The sequence below is a fragment of the Hemiscyllium ocellatum genome, chromosome 9 (assembly GCF_020745735.1).
Source record: "Hemiscyllium ocellatum isolate sHemOce1 chromosome 9, sHemOce1.pat.X.cur, whole genome shotgun sequence".
NCBI classification, from domain to species: Eukaryota; Metazoa; Chordata; class Chondrichthyes; order Orectolobiformes; family Hemiscylliidae; genus Hemiscyllium; species Hemiscyllium ocellatum.
Window position 1 is genome coordinate 50,502,404 of NC_083409.1, and position 9,533 is coordinate 50,511,936.

Below are 9,533 nucleotides of genomic sequence, written 5' to 3' on the forward strand. Positions count from 1 at the left end.
TTGGAGGCAGAGCAACAAGGGTTTTTTTTAAAGATGTGGCAGCAGGTCAGAAACATGCCCAACCCCTTTCAACATATTTTGTAATAGACCATGATAGTCCAAATGCCAGTTCTTTTATTTTGTCTAATAATACATTATAAAACATCCAGTGACCTGTCCCACAACTCTTAGTTTATGTAGTTTGAAGTGAGCAATTTAGTTGCAATTCTTGGCAATTTCTTCACGTTTATTTATTTGATGCAATACAAGTCTGTAAGACTGAGTTTAATTTTAAACTCAATATCCGGAGAGATTGCAGGTCAAGTATCAACATCCTGTATAAAATTCTTAACCATAAATGATGAATATTTGCTTGACTGTAATGTACAAAAATTTCCATAGAATTATGTTTCCACACTCCGTTTTTATAGCATTAAGAAATTAATGTAAATATAATCCATTTTAAAAGTCCCAATATTAAATGCCACGAGTAAGTGGCTAAGTTTGAACTAAGGCAGGAAGATATAAAAGTGTCCCAGGTGGAAAATGAGAAGACAAAAAGTGGTGGGAAACAGAACAAGATGATGAATGTGGATTGATCATACACTTGCATGTTTTCTTCCATCTCAAGTTACGTTTATTTTGTTTTTCGTTTCCCAATAGGAATGGGAACAAGTGCAGCCCCGTGTAGCATCTCCCCTGCATTGCCTCGTAAGCAAAGAGATAAATCTCCCAGTGGTCTCCTGGACGATAGCAAAGAGACCCTGTTTACTAGAGATAGAAAAGCTGGCTTCTTCAGTTCTTTTATGAAGAAGAAAACTGTCCCTATGCCTCCTAAACGCAGCAGCTCCTTCCGAGAGATGGAGAACCACCCACACAAGAAATATGAGATAACGGGTAACTTTTCTTCTTTCTCATCTTTTCAGCACTCAGATGGTCTTACATTTGTCCAGTCGCATGCTGACGGGACTCACGCACAGGCTAGGTGCTGTGGAAGGGGTTCTGTTCAAAGAAATGGTGGTGTAACTAGCGGAGGGTGGGCAGGATTTGCTGGATTTTTCACACCACGCTTAATAAAAAAGACACTTGGCCTAAAAGCTGGGAAGCCTTCAAGTAATGATGATTCAAGCTTGGAAACCACCAAACCTTTCCCTCGGTCAAATTCTACTTCTTCCATGTCTTCAGGGCTTCAGGAGCTGGATCGACTAGCCTTGACTCTTCCTAGAAATTGTCACCGCAACAGAATTCAACTAGAACATCCAATTCCCATAATCTCTAAAGACGAGGAACACGGGAGACTCACAGACCCATTACATCGAAAAGCAGAAGATGGGGTTTCCTCATTGAGAGACAAATCAAAAGCCAAGCTCTTGGCACGGGGTGTTGCAACACCACCTCTCAGGGCAAATGTAGGCAATGAAGACAGTGATCTTTCACAGAATCTAAATTCAATGCAAGTTGGGCGAGGAGAATCTAATAGCCATTCCAGATCTGTAGGCATGAAAGAGGATGTGGAGAAGGGAAGTTGGTCCTCTCCAGTTAAGACTGTTGCAACTCTTCCAGCAACTCATAACCACAAAGTACCTGTACTGATATCTCCAACTTTGAAACATGCTCCTGCAGAAGTTCAATTGATTGGAACAGATTCTCTGGGAAACAAATTCAAACTGCTGTCAGAGCACCAGGTTGCATCAGAAAGGGAGAGGCCCAGGCTTGTAAAACCAAAATGTGCACCGCCCCCACCCCCACCCCCTCTACCTTCCCTCAAACTGTTGCAGCCTCCTCCCAGCACCGGTCTCAACAGCACAGAAGCAGCAGAGGACTGTGAGAGCACACCACAACAAGAGGTTGAGATTAATGGTGAAAGTAGCAAAAGGCCAACAATGGCTGCATTAGGAAAGATCTCCAGACCATCTCTGCCACCCCCTCAAGTGCCTCCAGCTTCACCCATTCCTGTGGTAGCTTCCTCCAAACTTGCAAATGGGGCCTCTGTAACTACGAGTGCTAGAATTTCTTTGCGAAAAACGAAGCTGCCACCAGAGAAAGTGCCAACAGAAAAAATCAGCAAGGAGGCGTTATTAGAATGTGCTGAGGTTCTATCTAGTGTCATCGACAGTGGCTCAGAGTCCACCACCAACAGCCAGTTGGTCGAAGCAGGATATCGGTTGCTTGATCATTGTACTGGTTATGTGGATTGCATTATGCAAATGAGGAACAAGTTTGCTTTCCGTGAAGCTGTAAACAAATTAGAACAGAGCCTGCATGAGCTCCAGGTATCCTGCACAGCCTCGACAGGACTTCCAACAAACCCTGTGCTCAGTAACTTACTGGCATGTGTTAAAGACTTAAGTGACATTGTGCAGAGGTAGCCAAGAAGGCCATACTGTGTGTGTGAGGTTTAGTGACTCAAGTTTATTATCTGAAGTACCTCAGCAAAATGTTCAGCTTTTCAATGTTTACAGATTCATCTCTTTCAATCAGTGAAGTCCTGATTAGAGCTATCTGTGCATAGTGAGGGTGTGGAGAGCACTATCCAATTTTTACTGGTGAATGCTGCTCCGATATTAAATTCATTTGGTGGAAAAGGTCCAAAACCAGCTGTTTTGAATCAGGGCCAAGGTAAGCTTTTTTCCCCATACTGGACAGTTCTCAGGGACTTCTCCCTTTTGAAAAGGAAGTAACACCTAACAGTTTTTGAAAATCATGTAGTTATGATCATTTTGTTCAGTGAAAAACACAACTGTCTTGTCACTGAACGCATTCTGTGTACTTATACCGATGCACTATCAAAAAAAAAGTTAGCAATTTGCTTTAATTTTGTCCTTCTATTGCTCGTGTGGTAATAATTTATAATCCACTTTTCCCTTCACAGTCAATAGTAGTACAGGTACTTTGTTGTACTGGTACATGTTGCAAAAACTCGGACCAGCCACCCCAACATGTTGAAGTGTGAATGTAATTTGCTCTGCCAGGTGTTTTTTCACCATTCAGGTGAACCCATTCTGAAGAGTCATGCACCCGTTTTTAACCTGTACTGAAATGCCAGTGACAAGACAGCAAATCAAAGCTTAGGTCTGTTCGCTTCCTCTTCATATCAGATAGAATTTGCTGACAGTGCCTGAGCCAGGCAAAACTGTAATATCAGCAGACCTGTAAATTTAATTCTGTATTTCCCAAAGTAACAGTGTTTTCTCCTTTGTAATGCCCTGTCTTCTTTTGCAGCAGTATTGGAATTCCATGGGAACACTACTTCAAAAAGTCCCTCAGAACTGTCTTGGGGTTAAAGATATGCCTATGTAATATTGCTTCTCAGAGTGGACCTCGTGTTTCTATTTTTGGTGAATGGAAAAACAAGTTATGTGGCAGAATCTGCTGTGACTTCAGAATGACAATGTGAATTGTTTTACCTTGGGATTGCTAAGTGAATCTACTGTGTTTGCTGTGAGTGTAGAAAATGACATCCCTAAATCATGCACACAGTCAAGTCAAAGCCCTACCACAGTCAATATTAATGACCGCTAACCCCTCCTCCCTGCCCAAGTACTCATCCTGTGGTGCTGGGTCGTCATGAAGTCCCACAGGAGCAAATTGCATCTCTTTTCTCTGTTCACAGCAATATATTATACCAAGAATATTGCAGAATTTTTGAAATACTTCTTTAAATGATGTGTCCTGTGCAGATAACCCAGTTTCTTTGGTAAAAGAAATTCAGACAATGACAAATACTGGTGTTTTGCACCATTTCTGTTTGCCATTTCCCAATTTTTATACGATTGTTGAAGAAAAACTTCTTAATTCAGGTTCCTATCTATGAATTAACCAATTAGTTCTGTGAAACAACTAGTTGTCAAATTAGTGACCGGGAATATAATTTTTACACTCTCAGTGAAAAGCTGTCCTTAAAACTTTCTGGCATGCAGCTATTTTACCATCAACTTTTATCAGTTTTTAATTTTCTTTTAAAACACGAGCCCATGGGAGGCCAGTGTACCTACTCTTAAAACTGTATTTCTCTATGCCATCATAGCACTGATCCTGAATGTGTATGTGGTACTTTTAAAGGTGTTCCAATTCATTTAATTGCATCAGAGAATTATTCAAATGTTCACTGCTTGCTACACTCCATCCAACATGCTCATTGTTGCCCCTCAAAGTGGTCCCAAAGCATGTGCACTTAGGCAAGATCATTTCAGATAAGGCCATATATTTAATAAAAGCAAGCATTTCTTCTTTCAAAGAGAAAAAAATGTTGATGTTTACACTGTGCCCAGAACAAAAAGGCAACATCATGATATGCAACCAAGGGTGAGTTTTATTCATGTTGGGATTTGGAGTTGTGACTGCACTAGTTAATACAAAGGCAGCACTTCATAATATGTGGTGTCCAATTTTTTAGGAAAAGCAAATATCTTTGTATCATACAGTACTGATCTCTAGGAACTTGATACCAGCCCCTCAAGTCACGCTCCTCCGCTGTGCGCTACTGTTTGTTATCAGACTAAAAAAGTACTGTTTTCTGAAAACATAGAATAACCTTGCTGTGTCCAGTGAAATACAGAATTTTTATTTTTATTTTATTTTTGAGTGCTGTGACTTTCTGATCATGTTTGCAGTATTGCCTGTGGACTGTCAATTCAGACTGCTGCTGATAATTTGCAGAAATACTCTGTGTGCATTTATACCAAAGGCCACTTGGTTCAGTCATTTCTTTGTGCAATTTAGGCTGGGTTAAACTCATTTCTAGTTTCATGGGCAGAACTGTTGTCAATTTTATAGGATAATAAATCCTGATTTTGTTAACTACGTTCACATAACAAATCTCCTTGATTGACCAAGCAGTCGCTTCCTTTACATGTACTTCAAATTCCTTGCAAAAACAAAATGATGTTAACATCATGAAAATAATTAAAATTCTCACAACTATAAAAATCATTAAAATTATGCCTGAAAAATTTCTAAGACTCCTAATTATAAACGGTAAAACCAGAATTATCAAGAAATTGAATCCCAGAAAAACTATTGTTGACTGTGGCACATTTGGTTTTTGCAGTTACCTTCACTGTGATGTTCAAAACAAACCTGCACCTCCTTTGAAACTTCAATAGCCTCTCCCCAAAATACAACAGGCCACCTCATACTTCTGCATTTGTCAGGATATTTAGGTGTCCACGCAGGTGCAGCTGTAGTGAAGCTTCAACCCAACAGAAACCCCTCGCACACTTAACATGAAAGGAAAAATATTGAGCACAGCAGAGATACTTTACTGGGCCAAAAATTCCATATTCTTTGGAAGTACTGATTTCATAAACCATTGCAAACTGACTTACTTTCACAGAGGTCAGTCTGACGCGGCAGATGTCAACGAAAAGCACAATTAAAGTTAAAAGCAAAATTAAAATCCCCCTCAATATTTTAATATCCTCCAATAGTGAAAAATTGCATTGAATTAGATTATTGTGTCACAATGACAGCATGTTTAAAAAAAATCAATCTGGAGCAGAATGGAGCCTCTTTAATTTGGATTAAAATGTAAAATTGTCAGAAAATCTTTTCAAGTTTTATATTTGATTTAGCGTGCAACCTATCCAGTAGAGATTAGCATTTCAAAATTATTAGCCAAACATGCTGTGACATATCAAATCAGCAATCTCAGTCAGAGTTAGCCTTGATTTGGTTATTGTAAAGTTCATTTCATCCTTTCAATGCAACTGCAGATTAAGCAGAAGTATGTTAACTTACAAAATTGTAATCGACTTAGGTTGTTAATTATACTGATCATTACAAACATACAGAAATGTGTTTTATTGATTCTTCATTCATATTTAGGAAAGAGAAGTTTATCGCAGGTCAGAGCAGGAAATCTTTTTTAAACAATGACATTTCTGAGTGTAGCAGTGTAGTTCTAAACCTTAATATGTGCAAGAATTCAGTGATTCACTGCAACACACATATCAGCTTGTCTATCCTCACATGTTTAAGGAAAAAGTTTATCCTTAGTTGCCGGGTAATGTGTAAGGGGAACAATGGAGCCTAGCTATTCCCAGTCTGATGAAAATACCTTTTTCTTTTGTGAGGTGTTCAGTGATAGTGCGGTACGATTGGGGCAGACTGATTGAGTATATATGAACATATATCAGGTTTTGCTAGAAAGTGGAAATGAATTTATCCCAGCCTTTTAAACACTCTTAAGATATGTAAATATGTGAATTAACTGGGGTTTGAGGGATGGCAGAACTACCAGAATGAACACTAAATGACACAAACAGTATTTTGTTCTTTTTGTACTATAAATATGTTTTGCGTTTGTAATTAAATTATCACTGAATTATGAAATAACTGTTTTTGGCGGTGTTGGCTTATTGTGCATATGGTCAGAATCTATACGTGACAAATTCTTTCTCTGTCATGGTTAAAAGTTATATCAGTATTTCAAATATTTCATGAAGAATTGTTTTGGTAAATATTTATGATGTGTATATATCTTCAGTTCATTGTTAGTAAGGTTTTCCAATGCTACAAAATGTTAAATTTTTAAGTCTATGCTAAGTTCAAGGTACTGAAAACAAATTTATATTTGTCTTGCCTTCAATGACCAGACCTCTATCCATATTTGATACACTTTAGTGTCTCATGTTAGTTCTGAAGTACATTGACATGTTTCAGTTTGGACAATAATTTACAATGACATGAAATTGACAGTTTGTTCATCTGTTTGCATATTTTATTCTTTTCTGCATTACACTGATACTAATTAGAGAGTCAGACAGTCCTATAGCATGGAGACAGGCTCTTCAGCCCAGACCGGTCCATGCCAACCAAAATGTTCATTCACATTAATCCCATTTCCCTGCACTTGGCTCATATAACTTTAAACTTTTCCTATCCATGTATTTGCCCAAATGTATTTTAAATGTTGTTAATGTACCCACTGAACCACGTCTGCTGGCAACTCATTCCATATGCATACCACCCTCTGTGTTCTTTTTTAAAAAAGTAGCCTCTCGGTTTCCTATTTATTCATTCCCCTCTTCAACTCATCCTCTCTAGTCCTCAATTCTCCAACCCTGGGAAAAAGACTCTGAGTGCATTCACTATCCATGCCCCTCATAATCTTACACACTTCTATAAGATCCCCCCTCAGTCTCCTATGCTCTAAAGAAAAAGTCCTAGCTTGTCCAACCTCTCCCTATAACTCAGTCACTTGAATCCTGGCAACATCCTTGTAAATTTCTTCTGTACTCTTTCCTGTTTAATAACTTCCTTCCTATAACAAGGTGACCAAAACTGAGCACAATATTCCAAGTGCAGCCTCACCAATATCTTGTACAACTGCAACATAACTTCCCAGCTTCTATACTCAGTGCCCTGACTGATGAAGGCCAGTGTTTCAGAAGCCTTCACTGCCCTGTCTATATGTGATTTCACTTTCAGAGAACCATGCACTGAACTCCAGGGTCCCTTTCTTCTACTACACTCCTTAAGGACCTAGCATTCACCTTGAAACTCCTACCTTGATTTGACTTTCCAAAATGCAGCACCTCTCACTTTTCTATATTAAACTCCATTTGCCATTTCTTGGCATACATCCCCAGCTGATCAAGGTCCTGCTGCAATTTCTGATAACCTTCCTCACTGTCCAGAATACCACCTATTTTAGTGAAATTCGCAAACTTACTAATCATGTCTTGTGCATTCTCATCCAAATCATTGATATAAATAACAAAACAGCAGTAGGCCCAGCACTGAATCCTGAGGCACTCCACTAGTCACAGGCCTCCAGTCCAACAATCATCCTTCTTCTTATTACCCTCTGCTTCCTACCATCAAGCCAATTGTGTATCCAATTTGCCAGGTCCCCATGACTCCATGCGATCTAACCTACAATAACAGCCTACCATGTGGAACCTTATCAAAGACCTTACTGAAATCCATACAGATTACATCTACTGCCCTGCCCTTATCAGCCTTCCTGGTCACTTGATCAAAGAACTCGAACAAATTTGTGAGGTATGATTTCCCATGCAGAAAGACATGCTGACTACTCCTAATCAAACCCTGTCTTTCCAAATGCATGTATATCTTACCCTTCAAAATCTTCTCCAGCTACCACAGATGTTAGACTTACTGATCTGTAATTCTCAGGTTTTTCTTTGCAGCCCTTCTTCAATAATAGCACAACATTCGCTACCGTCCAGTCTTCCAGGACCTCGGTCGCAGCTAATAATTATGCAAAAAGATCAGCCATGGTCCCCACTGGAGATACTGATGTTTCCATGGTCAATTCCGAATTATTTCATGAACCCAAAGTCATTCTACTGGAACTTAAAGTTTAGAAGGAATTTCAATTTCAAAGCCCTCCACAGTTTAAAGCCAATTTATCTGTCGATATGACCTTGAAAAAGACAGTACATTTGTACCTCAAATCACAACCATGTTGCAGTCTACTGATTGCTGCCTGGGAAATGTGCCAGTTTTCTGATTTGTTAGGTGCTGGGAATGGGGAGGGGCTAGAAGCGAGAAGCTGTTTTTGGAGCCTGAGTATTGGAATGATGCAGGTGGCCCGGGTTGGAACTCTGAAGAATGATCAAATCAGAAAACTGTTACAGAGCAGAAGGAAGCACATAACCCATCATGTCTGCACCAGCTCTAGGCATTTTGACAATATACCAATCTGCCTTTTCCCTGTAACCTTGCACCATGTTTCTGTTAAAGTAATCATTCCATGTCCTGTTGAATATCTCAGTTGAACCCCCCTGACACCACATATCTCATAACTGAAGTCTCTTCCCTTAAAACATTCTCATGAGCATCTTCTGCACTCTTGCCAATTCATCACGATCTTCCTCTTAAGCAGAGTTCTTAACCGTACACCTCCAACTGAAATCTAATTGGCATTTTCTGTAACCTTCATAACCGTTTCTTATTATGAATGTCCCTTTGTGTGAAGCCTAAGTGTGCCTTCCTTGTCCTGCCACATTTGAGTGACTTATGTGCACCCAGGTCTCTGCACCTGCACACCCTTTATGTTATAAAGTCTCTCCTTTGTTACAAAGTGCATCATCTCATACTTCTCCATTGTGAACTTTATCTGCCACACCACCAACTTGTACACTGTTTTCCTTCTCGGCGTACAATTCTCTCAAGTTTTAGTTTAGATTACTTAGTGTCGAAACAGGCCCTTCGGCCCAACAAGTCCACACCAACCCCCGAAGCGTAACGCACCCAGACCCAATCTCCTACATTTACCCCTTCACTAACACTACGGGCAATTTAGCATGGCCAATTCACTTAACCTGCATATTTTTGGATTGTGGGAGGAAACCGGAGCACCCGGAGAAAAACTCAGTTTTTCAGTCATCCAAAAGCTCTGAAATTGTCCCCTATATACCAAGGCCTCTATCATTATGTCAGGAAAAACAATGGTCCAAATGCCAACCTTTAAGTTAATCCTGTACAAACCTTCCTGCAGCCTAGAAACTACTCGCTAACCATTATACTCTGTATTTTAGCCCTCAGCGAATTTTGGTATGCACTTTGCTACGACCCCTTTTTAT

General features: G+C 39.6%; 1 protein-coding gene across 5 annotated transcripts in view; it reads left to right on the forward strand.

Moving 5' to 3' along the window:
* The window catches only part of abl2 (c-abl oncogene 2, non-receptor tyrosine kinase), a 102,958-nt gene extending 96,643 nt beyond the window's left edge, over positions 1-6,315 (forward strand). For 2 of the 5 annotated variants that reach the window (XM_060830286.1, XM_060830287.1), the window contains exon 11: positions 643-6,315. In XM_060830286.1, the coding sequence (XP_060686269.1) occupies positions 643-2,348 (1,706 nt within the window). In that variant the 3' untranslated portion in view covers positions 2,349-6,315. The remainder of the gene's footprint in view (positions 1-642) is intronic. The other 3 variants (XM_060830288.1, XM_060830289.1, XM_060830290.1) reach the window with 3 other exon arrangements.
* The last annotated feature ends 3,218 nt before the right edge of the window (positions 6,316-9,533 follow it).